At 39.9% G+C, this 16752-nt stretch overlaps 1 protein-coding gene across 7 annotated transcripts in view; it reads left to right on the top strand.

The window, feature by feature from the left end:
• btbd8 (BTB domain containing 8) overlaps positions 1-16752 on the top strand; it is a 37949-nt gene that overhangs the window by 2295 nt on the left and 18902 nt on the right. For 5 of the 7 annotated variants that reach the window (XM_031318077.2, XM_031318073.2, XM_031318072.2 and 2 more), the window contains 9 exons: positions 782-961; positions 4408-4529; positions 5290-5404; positions 11941-12030; positions 13329-13409; positions 13495-13591; positions 14311-14399; positions 15955-16057; positions 16543-16725. In XM_031318077.2, the coding sequence (XP_031173937.1) occupies positions 782-961; positions 4408-4529; positions 5290-5404; positions 11941-12030; positions 13329-13409; positions 13495-13591; positions 14311-14399; positions 15955-16057; positions 16543-16725 (1060 nt within the window). Of the gene's footprint in view, positions 1-781; positions 962-4407; positions 4530-5289; positions 5405-11940; positions 12031-13121; positions 13215-13328; positions 13410-13494; positions 13592-14310; positions 14400-15954; positions 16058-16542; positions 16726-16752 lie in introns of those variants that run through there. The other 2 variants (XM_031318079.2, XM_031318080.2) reach the window with 2 other exon arrangements.

The raw sequence follows: 16752 nt of genomic DNA, 5'->3' as shown, positions 1-16752 counted from the left end.
AGCTGACTGATTCTTGGGTCACCCAGATCAATTATTGAGGCGGGACAAGAGATAAGGCTCGTGAAGACGCATTGCACTTCCTCAGGGCTGTGCTTGTGTTAGTCTGAAGTGGAAAAATAGGCCATCAAATTCATCTTTGAACCTCATAGATTTTAGAGGGTTAAAAGGGCCTTTGTTGGGTTTATTGTCTATTTTCAATGTTGGCTCTTAAATGGACGTTTAATATGAACATTTTGCCAACTTGGCTTCTATCATAGTTTGTTATGTATTGTTTTTTTTAGTTTAATAGTTTAGTTTCTTTTTTGTTTCTAGTCAGTGTACATAGTGTTTTATTTTAATCAGTAAAGGGGAATTTTGGGGGATTGCCGCCAGGGCTCAGAGATATGGAGAAATTCAAATATCACAATATTTTTGAACAAATACCTCGATGGCGATATTGCGGCGATAGTGTAGGGTTGACTATTGGTGCTTTCACAAAATATTTTTATTTTCACAATCAGATTTTAGATAAATAATCACCAGTGATGTTGATATGATTAAATGCGTAAAGGCAAATAATAGAACAGCTAGAACAGTCTGGTACGTTAAAAAAATTACATTGACACTTTACTGTAATTCAGCCTTTAAAACCAGAAAAAGACAACACTTACGCCACATTACGATATTAAGATATCCAAAATCTAAGACGATTCCTAGTCTCATATCACGATAACGATACAACATTGATATATTGCCCAGCCCTAATTGCAGCTAAATAAAATGTTGTATTGCATTTACCCAGGTTGCTGCAGGAGGAGCTGGAGGCGGATGTGTCTCTTTATGCTGGGTCAGGCTCGCTTCAAGCACACAGAGCCGTACTGTTGGCCAGAGCTCCTCATGTCCTGCAGGGAGAGACACACAAAGATCCTACCATCGTTCATCTGTCTGACTATGAGCTGTCCGGGTTGAAAGATTTCCTCAGGTAGGCATTGGGTTCAAGTAATTGCTTTTTTTTTTTGCTGATTACAGCTTATATTTGCTGTTACTTTTTCTACTTTGAGGATTTAGACAATTTCTATTTGCCCCTGTAGAAGTAAGCTGTATGAACATTTCTTAATACGACTCAGTAGTTTCACATGAAGCCAAACTCCACATCTGCTAGTAGGAGATGTTAAGAGACATCATTTATCCTTCTCTTTTAGTGTTACAGTTTCACAGACTCTCTGACAGAGGGCGCCAAGCTCACCATCTTTGATCTCTTTGTTTGTTTCAAGGAGCTTTGCAAATACTGCTGCAGCTATTTTAATAATAAATTGCACATTTTCACGTCGTGTTGAGACACACAAATCTTTGGGATGTGAAGATGATTATAAACACGCATACACTTTGGGTGTATGCGTGTTTATAATCATCTAAGTTTCTAGAGTAGCAGTTTTCATCAAGGCTTTGCAGTGTGGTCTCTTAGAGTCTTAGAGTGCACAATTCTTTATCCACTGAGTTGTGTCTCATTAGCAGTTTATGATTAGGACTAGAAGAAAGAGTCACCCTTGATTGGTTACACTACCATGGAGTCAATTTGTTTAAAGCTTCTTTTACACACGGCAACAGCAACATTGCTGAGTTCAAGTATCTAGGTAAGATAGTTTGGCATTCACGGGTATCCTAATAAAAATGAATTTCTGTTGAATCTGTTACCAAAGAGCATGACTGTTTAAAGGAACACGCCGACTTATTGGGAATTTAGCTTATTCACCGTAACCCCAAGAGTTAGACAAGTCCATACATACCCTTCTCATCTCCGTGCGTGCTGTAAGGCTGTCTGACGGTTCCAGCGGCATTAGCCCATCACAGTACATGTAGGTGAATGGTTCCAGCAATCCTACTGCTCCCAATAAGTGACAAAATAACGCCAACATGTTCCTATTTACATGATTTGATTTGTAGAGTGACAGCGTGTACAAAAAACAACAGACATGAGACACAGCCATCTTCTAACCATAAACAAACCGGGAACTATATTCTCAGGCGGAAGAATATAGTACTTGGGCGGAATGATATTTGCTTTGCAGCAAGCCTGTCTGAGAATATAGTTCCCGGTTTGTTTACGGTTAGAATATGGCTGTGTCTCATGTTACGTTGTTTTTTGTACACGCTGTGACTCTACAAATCAAATCATGTAAATAGGAACATGGTGGCGTTATTTTGTCACTTTTGTCCCAATTCGGAGCGGTAGGATTAGTGGAACCATTCACCTGCATGTACTGTGATGGGCTGCTGCCTCTGGAGCCGTCAGACAGCCTTACAGCACCCACGGAGATGAGAAGGGTATGTATCGACTTGTCTAACTCTTGGGGTTACGGTAAATAACGCTGAAGTCCCAATAAGTCGGCGTGTTCCTTTAAGATAGGTTAGGCTTAGGTTAGTTTTTTTTTTTTCTACTCAAGATAATAGCTACACTGATTGAACTGTAACCCATTGCAACATGATACCACGGAACAAAAGTGACATTGCTGGTGGTAGACTGCCTCTGCTTCAATACTGCCTTGAGTTTTTGGACTGTTGGTCGAACAAAACAAGCTCAGAATCTGAATCCACTTATACTCTGGAAAATGACAAAACGATTGATCAATTCTGAAGAAAATCAACAGATTAATTGATAATGACAATCTTTTATTACAGCTCCAATGAGGTGTACATTAGGGTTGCATGATATTGACAAAATGTGATATTGCGATATTGATTATGAATGTTGCATAATGCAAAAATGCATCAAAATAGATTCACAACAATATAGTGCACACTGAGACTTATGTACAGCTCTGTAGTGCGGCTGGACCACAGGTCGGTCGACTACAAACTCTGCCTCATATAAACACTGTTTATAAAGTTGTGGGATAGTTACCGGTGAGAAATAGATGCGGGATGGGATTACTTTTGGCCACTAAAGTTTCCTCTTGAAGAGATTAGAAGACTTCAATCTCTGTTATTTTGTCTTCTTCCTGAGCAACACTCATTTTCTTACTTTTGTGTTTTTTGCTCTTTCTTTTGCTCCACTGACTCCCTTCACTCTCTCTTTAGGTCCTTTCTTTTCTTTCCCTTCTCTGATTTGTTCCGTTTTTTTTGTCTCTATCCATTTCTTCACTTACATTGTCACTCTATCGAAATAGGCACACACGTCACGCTCCATGGGGTTTGTCATGTAGTGGACCTGTGCGCTGACGTGCAGTAACGTGCAAGTGGCACAGTAACTGGCCAATGAAACATAATCATTACAGCGTTTCAAGCGGGTTCTAAATCAAACACAACAAAGCCACACAGCCAACGGACGGGATGCATCGCTCCACAAAATAAACAAAATATTGCATACTTATTGCGAAACTTTCGATATAATATTGCGCATCGTGATATTGCGATAATGATATTGAGTCGATATATCATGCACCCCTAGTGCACATTGATTCCAGAGGACCCAGGTTTAGACCCACTGCTTTCTTATACTGAGAGAGCCCGCTGGGGAAGTTTGGCACATAGTAAGGTTGAGTCCAGGCTAGTTGTTGGATATCATTGGAAATATGATAAAGCTGCCAGTAATGATACCAGTCCAATTTGGCACCACTATCAAAACAATGCTCTTTCCAATTCCTTGGTTTGAGCAATACAAACATGTTTTTCTACGAAAACTTTCTATATAAGAAAATATGCCAAACTTTTCACTGCACTAGCATTGAATGTTTTTCATTTTTTTATTTGATAGTGATAGTAGAGGAGAGAGAGAGAGATAGAGATGGGGACACGCAACAAAGATCCCTTGCAGAACAAGCCAGGACACTAGAGCAGAAGTACTCAGGGCAAATGTACTATAACAGGTTGTAAATAGACTTTATGAGATTGCCAGCCACTTAATAAATTGCTTCACTGAGGAAAAACAGAAAATGCTGCACAGTTAAGGTTTGTGGCTTACCTTCTGTGTCACTGAAGTAGGGCTGGGCGATATGGAGAAAATCAAATATCACGATATTTCTGACCAAATACCTCGATATCAATACCGCGGCGATATTGTAGTGTTGACTATTGGTGCTTTCACAAAATATTTACGCAATGAGATTTTTGATAAATAATCATCAGTAATGTGGACATAATGACTAAGTGGGTAAAGGCAAATAATAGAACAGTTACAACAGTCTGGTAAGTTCAGAAAATGACATCACTTTAATGTAACGCAGCCTTTAAAACCAGGAAAAGACATCTTATGCCATATTACGATATCCAAAATCTAAGTCGATATCTAGTCTCATATCACGATATCGATATAATATCGATATATTGCCCAGCTCTACACTGAAGTCACATTATATGAAATGAGATTGTAATTTAAATAAGTGTGAAAGGCCTAGTTTTAATTAACCTTTAGAGTTTCCCCCCCTGCAGGCGACTGTACACAGCAGACCAGAGCATGCGCTCGTCGGAAATAATCCCAGACGTGGAGGGCTCAGTGCCAGAAAGTACGCTGCTTGTTCCCAATCCGGCAGACCATAGTTCCACTGACTCAGGTAAACAGAGGAACAAGCTTTTCCATTGAGGGTTTATTCTATGTTATATGGCCGTTCAGCTGCCCCCTCCCTCCCCCATACTTCTATGTTATCTCAGCCATAATCCGTTTAGGTGCTAATCTCATTTAGATCCCTGTTGTTGTTACTGCTAATTGCAGCTTGGCCATGCTATGGATACTTTAAAATCTTTTTTTTCACTATTTGCAGTATTTTTAGCTAAAGGGATACTTTGCCGATTTGAATCCAGCTCGGAGCAGCCGTGGTCTGTGAAACAAAATGATGCGTTTCATTCAGGCAGACCTCCGCTGCTCTGCTCAGCTATATCTCTTTAAAGGGGCTGTACTCGAGACACTGAAAAAAAAACAGCGGGCTGGGGTTGCCTCCACACGGCTCTCGCAGACCGTTCCCCAAAACGGAAATACCTACATTTCTTTATTGCCCCATGCATGCACAGCCAGACAGGCTATCAAAACAAAGAAGAGAAGCTGGGATTAACACACACACACAGAGGGAGTGTGTCTCCATTATCTGCTCAGGACGCCCTTACCCTACTTACAAATTTTTGTTTGCTGCTATAATAATGTTCTGAATGTCGAGAACAGCCCTTTTTAAGTGGTTAAATGATAACTATCTCTGCTTTTACACACACACACACACACACACACACACACACACATACCCATGTTATGCATCTCACAATATGTGTCTCACAAGTGTTTCTCTTCTTCACTCTTCATTATCCATTTCAACTTCACTCCAGACGTTGTTCTTGAGTCAGCCTCGGGCCTTGGAGCTGACTTGCTGGATCTGTACCAGAGGGGAGAGCAGTGTGATATCACCATCCAAGTAGCGGAGCAGGTCTTCTCCTGCCACAGGTACAGCTATGTATGGGGGCCTCTAGGTCCCTTATTGGGGCCTGAGCACCGACAACGTCGTACAGCGGAGGCCCTATCGAAATTGCTCCTCATTCTTTTTCTGAAGCAAAATGAATCGCAGTTTTGAGGGGCTAAAGGGGGCTCAGAAAGTTTTTAAACTTTGCACACATCAGAAGTGGTGAAAATGTATATTCTATAGAGGTCTTGGGTGTAGCGAATTGGCTCGATAGCGCCCTATACAAAATTTCAACGAAGTAGCCCTCACGGTGTGTTTCACCTAAATGTAAAAGTTCAGAAGGCATATGCATTACCTCTAGACTTACAAAACAGCCTCTCGGAGCCATCCCCCTAAACCCCACAGGAAGTCCGCCATATTGAATTTAATGTGCCATTTTTTGACGTTATTTTTTTACCATTTCCAGGGGCTGTACTTTAAATTGCTCCTCCTACATATTTACAGATTGTGTCAGTTTGTCATTGTGCTTCATTATCAAATCCATTCTGCTTGCTTATTGAGAGAATGCCCAAACACTGAAACTCTATTCCACTTTTTCGCTGCTACCTTGCACCCAGCAGATTCAGCACGCTCATACACACGGGCGTGACGCGGCCTCTTACCGCCTCTAACATAGCTGTAATTTAAGTAAATGTTCATATTTTGTTTGCCTGTTCCTTATAGCATTTTTGTTTTTGTTAAAAATGCTATTATGCTCGTTTCCCAAGGAAATAGCAATCACTAGTGTTTCTGTTCAGGTGCGTCATTTTAAAGCTCGGAGCTTTCTAGTTTTTAGCGATACCAGCTATTTCATGTCATGTTTTGACACAACTTCTTATTTATACGACTTTATTGTTAAAATACTTAGTAATAAGACATAGTTTTAAGAACGTACAATTGGTTTATTAATTCTGAAAGCTGAAGATCTAATGTTTTCAAAACAGTACAGTACAGTAACATTCATATCTTCTATAAATAGACATATATAAAGCGATTTTTCTTAACTACACCGTGGGTTCCCCCTGGTACCAGGGCCTCTCGGGTGCAAAGAAATTGCAATTGCATGCAAGCATAAAGAGTCAAGTCCTCAAGTGTAAAAAATAAACAATGAGTGGTTATTATTAAAGATTACTCTGAATTAGTCATCAAATTAATTTCTGTACTTTTAGCTTTTTAATATCTTCAAATATGTGATCTGGGGCCAACCACTTCCTCTGGATGGAATAACAAAATGTACCTATAATTTTTCTGTTGCTATAGCCAGATAAAAGTATTAAACCACCTGTTTGAAGGCACCATAATACACAAAATTACATCTGCTCTGTTCAAATATTTCTGGGGGACCCCTAATCTACAATAACCTACTTTTCTGGGGACCCCAAAAACTCCTTCACCCAGCCACATTTGCCAGACGTAAATCACTACAGAGGTCGCACATCTGCTGTTGACTCATGCCGGTGTGGAGCAGTCAGTGGGTCGTTCAGTGTTGCTAAGGTAGTAGTAGCAGCTGGTAACCATGGAGACAGGTTTCTCCCAGCTCATGCTCAGGGGAGCAACCAGCCAGCAAGAGCTCGAGAGAGAGAGAGGAAGCTGGACTATTTTTTGGTTGCTCTGAAGCAGTGATTTGTATAACAGCACATTGTTACAGTAGCTGCTGCAGTTCCCACCCAGAGGCTGGACCAGGGCTTCTCCAGCCTGACGCCCACACTTTAACTTTACTATTACTAACTATTACTATATATTTAGGCTCTTGAGATACATTATCCCTTTTACAGGAGACATGCATAAAATGGCAGCAAATCACTCAACACATAACAGTCACACACAAAACAACAACATTTATTATATATGTAGCATAATAACATAGGACCTAAGAGGCATAAAATAGAGAGCTTGTCTTTTTCAAACAGTCATCATCTCCACTTTTAAATGCGGGGTTTGAATGCCTGGTGTGAAGGTAGTGTTTCCAAATAACTATTGGGTAACATTTTTGTGAATTTTGCCCACAAACAGAGCAGAACAGGCAGCCTCTATAGCAGTTTAGGGGCATTGATTATGCTAGCGATCAAATCTCACAAACATGCACCTACTCATTAACAGGTCAATTATTCCCAACCCAGGATGCGTCGTACGGAAAACGCAGTCTTGCCAAGTTCAGAACAGACTCTGAATATAATCTGATCTACAGAGGTAGACAGGAAGTTTTGGTTTTAAAGATAGAAAAGTACATTATGATTCTTCCTTCATATTTTCAATGATGTCTATCCAGTTAATGTGAAAATTACAGCGATGAGTTTGTAATCCAACATTCAAAATTTAATGTAGAGATGAATGGTTGACACAATCATTTGATAGATGAATGTACAGGTAGTCACCTTAATCCAGGACGGATATAAATGTGGACTGAACAAAATGTTCTTCTTGCTCCAAAGGAAAAGCATTTATAATAAAAAATAAAAACCTAATTTGGGTTTGTAGAAAAAATCTTCTCACCAAGTTTGCCGCTCCCATCTTTGATTTGTTCATTTTACTAAGAAAGGACTATATTGGCTACACATCATAGGGAGTAGAGCATGGCAATGAATTGAATATAATATATCAATGTATTTTTTATGTTGTTTGCAGAATTTTCAGAGCATGTGTGTTCCAAATCAGACTAGAGTTAGAGCAAATATGTCAGGCAACCCCAGGCGCCTATGCACTACAAATTATTTTAAAATAGTTTTTTCATTACACTGATAGTAATCCCCAAATTATGTTCTTCTATATTGACGTAATTAAAGTTATTTATCTTAAGATAAGATCACATTATGTGAGTTTGTCAATATTGTCATTATTCATCTATAAATGGATTCTCCGCTCAATTTCCGGAAAATATATCATACAGTACAACGATCATGATGTAAAATTACATGTACTGTGATATAAAGAGTTGTATCTATATTAAAAACTCCAACTAGGAAACTCCCTTAATGAAGTCACACAGTGTCGGGGTCAAAAAGAGAGGGGTCCAACCCACAGAGTGAGGCAGGGCAGGAAGGAAATCTTATTAAAAAGTTGTTACTACAGAATTATTGCAACAGACTTACATTACACTGAAATGTATTTAAAGAAAAGGCTGGCATTGTTCTGTCTTTTTCTTATTGTGAATAAATCCCACAAAAAACAAAACTAACAATATGTTATGTAACATACACAACACAATTCGTAACAATAGTGCATCTTACTATACTTTCTGTGGCCTCAAGCCCCTTGGTTCCTAATGAAGACTTTGAAAAACAGGTCACACACATACGGAAGAGGTTTAGGGCCACATGTGAAAAATGTATTTGAGTTCTGAGTTTAAAGTCAGAATTCTGACTTTAAAGTTAGAACTCAATAAATCTTTTGCATCTAATCCTATATATATATATATATATATATATATATATATATATATATATATATATATATATATATATATATATATATATATATATATATATATATATATGTATGTATGTATGTATGTATGTATGTATGTATTTGTATTCGAGTAAAATTCAAAATAGGCGTAAAAATCCAGTTTTTTTGCGTTACACTTCTAATTTACGTTATAGTGTAAGTATTCTTTACGTTAACGTTACTCTGTCAACAGCCTATTGTCTAAATGACCGAGCTAACAGAGCTAGCTACGTAAACAGAGCGAACATGAGAGCACCCGACTGCAGACGTCAATAATGCAGCATAATGGAATAATCTCCCGATCAAACTCCGCTTCCCGAAAGTTATAAACTGCCTCCGGAACCCAGTTAAGGTACAAAAAATCTATTCAACAAAAATAGTGATGCAGTTAAGTGTTTTTTCGCTCAGCTAAGCCCTCTCTGTTGCTGTGTGGAGCAGCCTGTGTCAGTCACCTCTTTTACTCTTTTCCCCTCCCCCGACTCCTGAACGTCACTCACTCACTCACTCACTCACTCATCCGGGCATGCACTGCGGTCTCATGAGGAAACGCAGCTTTTTGATATAGATTTTTTCTTGTTCCCGAATACAAATATTTTTTAAAGTATTTGTTCGAAATAAGTATTCGTAAATACCACGTTATTTGTGCCTTTCCGAATACCGTATTCGGGTTCGGCTCCACCCCTAGTATGTGTGTGTGTATATATATATATATATATATATATATATATACATATGTACAGTGCCTTGCAAAAGTATTCGGCCCCCTTGAACTTTTCGACCTTTTGCCACATTTCAGGCTTCAAACATAAAGATATAAAAATGTAATTTTTTGTGAAGAATCAACAACAAGTGGGACACAATCATGAAGTGGAACGAAATTTATTGGATATTTCAAACTTTTTTAACAAATAAAAAACTGAAAAATTGGGCGTGCAAAATTATTCAGCCCCTTTACTTTCAGTGCAGCAAACACTCTCCAGAAGTTCAGTGAGGATCTCTGAATGATCCAATGTTGACCTAAATGACTAATGATGATAAATAGAATCCACCTGTGTGTAATCAAGTCTCCGTATAAATGCACCTGCTCTGTGATAGTCTCAGAGGTCCGTTTAAAGCGCAGAGAGCATCATGAAGAACAAGGAACACATCAGGCAGGTCCGAGATACTGTTGTGGAGAAGTTTAAAGCTGGATTTGGATACAAAAAGATTTCCCAAGCTTTAAACATCCCAAGGAGCACTGTGCAAGCGATAATATTGAAATGGAAGGAGTATCAGACCACTGCAAATCTACGAACACCCGGCCGTCCCTCTAAACTTTCAGCTCATACAAGGAGAAGACTGATCAGAGATGCAGCCAAGAGGCCCATGATCACTCTGGATGAACTGCAGAGATCTACAGCTGAGGTGGGAGACTCTGTCCATAGGACAACAATCAGTCGTATACTGCACAAATCTGGCCTTTATGGAAGAGTGGCAAGAAGAAAGCCATTTCTTAAAGATATCCATAAAAAGTGTCGTTTAAAGTTTGCCACAAGCCACCTGGGAGACACAGCAAACATGTGGAAGAAGGTGCTCTGGTCAGATGAAACCAAAATCAAACTTTTTTGCAACAATGCAAAACGTTATGTTTGGCGTAAAAGCAACACAGCTCATCACCCTGAACACACCATCCCCACTGTCAAACATGGTGGTGGCAGCATCATGGTTTGGGCCTGCTTTTCTTCAGCAGGGACAGGGAAGATGGTTAAAATTGATGGGAAGATGGATGGAGCCAAATACAGGACCATTCTGGAAGAAAACCTGATGGAGTCTGCAAAAGACCTGAGACTGGGACGGAGATTTGTCTTCCAACAAGACAATGATCCAAAACATAAAGCAAAATCTACAATGGAATGGTTCACAAATAAACATATCCAGGTGTTAGAATGGCCAAGTCAAAGTCCAGACCTGAATCCAATCGAGAATCTGTGGAAAGAACTGAAAACTGCTGTTCACAAACGCTAACAACCTCACTGAGCTCGAGTTGTTTTGCAAGGAGGAATGGGCAAAAATGTCAGTCTCTCGATGTGCAAAACTGATAGAGACATACCCCAAGCGACTTACAGCTGTAATCGCAGCAGAAGGTGGCGCTACAAAGTATTAACTTAAGGGGGCTGAATAATTTTGCACGCCCAATTTTTCAGTTTTTTTATTTGTTAAAAAAGTTTGAAATATCCAATAAATTGCATTCCACTTCACGATTGTGTCCCACTTGTTGTTGATTCTTCACAAAAAATTACATTTTTATATCTTTATGTTTGAAGCCTGAAATGTGGCAAAAGGTCGAAAAGTTCAAGGGGGCCGAATACTTTCGCAAGGCACTGTATATATGTATTTCTTTTTTTAAATATGTCATTTCTTAAAACAGATGGGCACTGTAATTCTTAGCAAACTATACTCAGACAGGATGAAGTAGTGCATTTGTTGGACTATTATCTGCTGCAGAATATTACACATTTGGCATGCTGGTAAATATTTCCCGCAGCAGGACAGTGTGGGATTAACTCAAAATAAACTACAGTGTGATATTTATGTCATCCAGTGCAACCGTGGCTCATTGATGTTTTTTTAATAGTTTTTGGATAACATGAAGCTCTATGACACAGATGAAAGGGATACATCAGGCTTTGGGCACACACACACACACACACACACACACACACACACACACACACACACACACACACACACACACACACACACACACACACACACACACACACACACACACACACACACACACACACACAACTTTTTAGTTGGATCAATTCTTTGTTGGTTTTGGTGTTTTATAGGAATTTAGAATAACACCCGCCTTATTCTTTATTTGAGCTAATTAAGTATTATAAACACGGTATATTTGTGACAGTACAATCTTTAGAGGCCAAGGAGAAGAAAAACACTGTCTCTAGAGACAGAACACAGTATATTTTTTGTCCACCTGCTTGTCTCTTCAAAGCAATTTAAGTACACACAGGCTCACCAGATGACATGCTAAATATTAAAATGGTGGGTGGATCTGACATGCAACTAACTGCCTGCTGTATTGGGTTTCTAGGGCAATCCTGTGTGCGCGGTCTCAGTACTTCCGAGCGATGCTAAGCGGGAGTTGGATGGAGAGCTCCAGACAATGCATCACTCTGCAAGGGTAAGACTGGTGCATCAGCATCATATTGCAGCAGGTCACAGGGATCAATAATACACCTCCACTCCTGGTCTAACAATTCTACATTTTATTCCTGAACAATACAGCAGAATAACTGATATGCTGCATTAATTATTCAGGCTTTGCAACTGAGGTGGCTCCGTGCAGTATGGGGTTTCACTCACAATGCCATATTTTAACTACACATGCCCAAATACACACACAACACACTGCCATTGGAATCTCAAATTGCTCGCTCAGATTTCTACCAAGCATGGTTGCAACGTTTCCTCTGTGAGCCACATAAATGTCTCCTCATCCACTGCCTGTTGAAGAGCCCCCACCACCAGACCCAGTGTCTTTTTTTAGAGCGGGGAAAGACAAATGAAGTCCGTTTTCTTCCTCCAGGGAGAGACATGTCACGCGCCTCAGCATTACTAATCTGAGGGTAACGGGGGAAGACATGGCTGTCAGAATGGGGAGTTGCTGCGTTGACGTGCAGGGGAAAACCTGCAAAGTGGCCCTCAGGCTACAGTCACGTGAATTGAGTGCTGCATGATACATGGATTTTGTTTACAGCATTCTCAGTTGTGTTTGCAGTATTGTATATTGTATATACTGTGTGCCTGGATTCACACAAGATAATATCAGACTGGTTTGGGACAATTCTGCAAGGGATAGTTTTGGATTTTTTCTTAAGTGGGATTTTATGAGACTTATTTATAGTCAATGTTTTACCTACAGTAGATGACAGTCAGCATGCCAGTTTGGAGAAGCAGGCAGGAGTACTGGCACGGATGCTAAGCAATGTACTGCTGTTGTAGGGTCTTCACAACAAAACATATTTTAGCCAATGAAAAAATCGCGGCAGCAGGAGACCACCTACTCCTGTGTTCCGTAAGGTAAAATTACTTTTTTTCTTTTTTGTCTGGTGGCTTTGAAGAGAGCACAGATGGATATAAAGGCTTCAGTTCATGGTCAGAAAAGGGCTGTCTGACGGCAAGGTAAAGCAGTGAAAATATTCTAAATATAGCAAACACTTAAATTGATATTGATATTTTTTTTAGGTGGCTTAAATAGGTTTCGCTGTGTGCCCCTGTCGTTAAGCAGTACATTGCTTAGCTTCTGTGCCAGTACTGCTGTCTGCCTCTCCAAGCTGAGGATGTGCCAACCGCCATCTACTGTAGGTAATACACTCACTATGAATAAGTACTTCATGCAACCCCACTTCAAAAAATCTGAACTATCCCTTTAATTGAGAAATATGGCTTGTAAACAGATTATTTTGTTAACTGTTCCAGTTTAGGGCCAGATGAGATGGAGATCCTGCTCCAGTTCATGTATGGGGCAATTGTGGATCTGCCACCTGGAGCCAGTGCCAGGTACTGTATGTGAACAGACTGTCCAAAATTAGAACGCAGGCCCAGAAAACAACCTGACCTGTATTTGGTGTCTCCTGTTCCACAGTCAGGTGGTGTTGGCAGCCGACATGTTGGGTTTAGAGGGGTTGAAGGATGTGGTGGAGATGGTTCTCACCCGAGACTACTGCCGCTTCTTCCCCAAGGTCAGCTATACATAAGGAAAACTAGCGAATATAAGAGATGAAAAAATAGATTTCATAGGCTTTTTACCTTTCTAAATGTACTGTGTGTATGTGCCAAGTAGGTTCACATGTGTAGCAATCTCGGTCTTATGGCGATTTAGCCTCTACACCTCTATAACATATATCTGCATATGAATTATTCATCCATCTTTAAAATAAAAAAGTCAACAAAATTAGAAATTGATACACAACATCTTTCTCCTTCGTATTATTATTTTTTATATACTTATTCATCTTTACTTTGTATGATGTGATCCACATGCCTTGCACTTGAAACACAAAGTGTCATTATTGCACCCAATCAAATGTTATTGGTTCTAAATTATGGTTATTTTTTTACTGATAAGTTTGCATCCATAGTTAAGGTATATCAGATCTTCAGTGTAGTGATCCCTTGTAGTCCAAAACAACAGTGATATAGCAGTGTGTGGAGTATCACAGCTGAAAAAAGCAAGAACAGATCCAATTTATATTCCTCTGGCTTTACACTTGTTGATTTTGTACGGTGCTAGCTAGGTGTCAATAATAATGCTGTTTCACTTGTATGAACAGCTTTTCATTCCCATTTTACCATGTGCTAGTTACTTGATATTGTATTTTCACTCCAGAGCCCTCAGTGCATCACAAATTACTGTACTAGTCTAAATTCCCCTTTTTCTTTTCCCCTCATGTGTTGGCAGCCAGTTGACGGTGTTCAGAGAACAGTTCTCGAGTGTCTGTCCCTCACACATGCCTTAGGCCTCCAAAATCTCCACATGCTGTGTAAGAGGTGAGTGTTGTTTGTTGCTTTTCTTTAAATGTGTTACAACTTGTAAATATAAAATACATTATGTACATAAACATTTGGAAAAGTCACTACATTTGAATTAATTGTCCTAAAATTAGAAATTTTGTCAAACCTGACCTTAAACGTTGCTTGTGTAATAATAAAAAGCATTCCAATCTGTAACCATTCTTGCCACTGCAGGTTACATCAGCTTCTTGTTGCTAGGTAACCAGCCTGTGGGTTCATACTTCTGAGTTATTAAGAAGCCTAAGGTTGTTGTTAGTTGTATTATGGAATTTGCTTTAATGTGATTCAATCCACCACTCTGTTGAGTAAAATGTAATAAATATTTGTGATTCTTTAAATTAATTACTCTTAAACCAACACTGCGCTGATTTCCGTTATGCCAAAGATCCTACGGATTGCTCAAATTTCAGGCCCATCAGCCTCATCGGGACTGATATTAAGCTTTATTCCAAAGTCCTGGCTCTCCGCTTAGAGCGCTTTATCGAGAAGCTAGTTCACCCTGACCAATCAGGTTTTATACCCAAGCGTCATGCTGCAGACAATGTACGCAGACTATTTCATGTAATAGAAGAAGCCAAAAACCTTCCAACAACGGCAGCAGTTTTATCAGTGGACACGGAAAAGGCTTTCGACCACCTAGAGTGACATGGTGTGTACTTTATATGCGAATCCCACGGCCATAGTCTCAACCAATGGATTGCACACTCAGCCATTTCCCATTAAGTGGGGCTCGCGACAGGGATGTTAGCCCAAGCCTGTAATGTCCAGATTAAATCCAGTAGCAGCTCAATATCATTATTTGCAGACGATATTTTGTTGTACATTGCTGATCTTGAGGACTCTATTCCAAAAAATCTTAAGATCTTCAATGAATTTGGCTCAATCTCCAGCTATAAAATGAACTGGAAAAAATCTAATCTTCTTTTATTGAACAACAGGCATGTGGCACCAGCCATTAGTGTTACAATACCAACCCAAAGCAAAATTACATATTTGGGCATCACCATATACACTGGCATGTCTTTTTATTTCAGTATGCTGCACAGCTTTTATCCCTTTTCTTTCTGTTCATTTGTGTGCACCAACTCAAACATTTCACATCTCCAGTAGCTCATTTTTCTGCAAGCTCTTGCACTATATACTGCAGTGAACATGCAAGACGTGTGTGAATGTAGGTCAGGGGGGAAGGATGTGTTGAGCGAGGCTGTGAGCTGGCTCTGATTTGAAGTGGTGTGTTTGCTGGGGCTGGGGGGGACGTGGCCTTGCCATGTTGTCTCTGCTGAGTTTGATAAGTCACGCGAGTATGGCGATGGATCGAGCTGCGCTGCGCTGCTCTGTGCAGCAATGCGTTCGCTCAAGCAAAGCTCTGCCAACCTCTGCTTAGAGCCTCAGAGCCTGAGGGTTAAACTTCAGAAACGTAGAAAAGGCCTCCATGAGTTTTTTTGACTGATTTGGAAAAATGGTCAAATTGCCCACAAACTGAACTGTCAATGATCCAAAAGCAAATATACTCTACAATGTGTATTTTCAGGTGGGTTGCTGATCATTTTGTGAAGACCTGGTGCGAGAGAAACTTTTCCCTGTTGTCCCCTGAGCTTCATGTAGCCTGTCTAACAGCTGTAACTGAAACCATGGTGAGTTCCCTCCTCCCTGAGTCATCAGCAGTACTGTATTCATGTAATTTCACAAATATCATCAGCCCATTCTCCAGTGTTTTTCCACAGGAAGGAAATTCGAAGATAATCTAATCAAAGATGACCTTTATTGAATTCTCAGTTATTAAAGACAGACTAATTTAGGAATATGATGTGGATGTAGATAGACGGGGAGTGATATAGCCTTGGAATTGATAATTGAATCTTGAGTCTGTCTTTCATCACTATCAAAGAGGTTGAGTGTATTATGTGAGTAAAGCAAGACAAATGTACTATTGTTCACTTTTGTGAAGTATTGAGACTCAGAGCTGGCCAAGAACCATTACAAAATTCTGGGACTTCCTCCACTCATCAATAATAATAAAATAAAAGACTGCTTTTATAGAGGACTGTGTTCATTTGACTTTATTTTGTGTTTTCACCTAGAGAGAGTTTTTTTTTAGCTGATAGATGTTTCCATTCAGACTGTGCAGAACGCAGTAACCATGCTCTGTGGCACTGAGCAATTGATTGGCAGTCTCCCAGAAGTCAAGTGGGCCAAACAGGTAAGGAGTCTTGCCACAGAGCTTCAGGAGGAGAGCCTGCATATCATTGTCCAGCATCTCCCCAGAGTCATCCGCACTCAGGCCTTCCAGGACCTTTGCAGGGTAAGGCGCTGGTGTAGCCATGCTAAT

The sequence above is a fragment of the Sander lucioperca genome, chromosome 11 (assembly GCF_008315115.2).
Source record: "Sander lucioperca isolate FBNREF2018 chromosome 11, SLUC_FBN_1.2, whole genome shotgun sequence".
Lineage (NCBI taxonomy): Eukaryota > Metazoa > Chordata > Actinopteri > Perciformes > Percidae > Sander > Sander lucioperca.
Note: the sequence above shows the minus strand (reverse complement) of the source record. Positions and strands in the feature narration are given on the sequence as shown.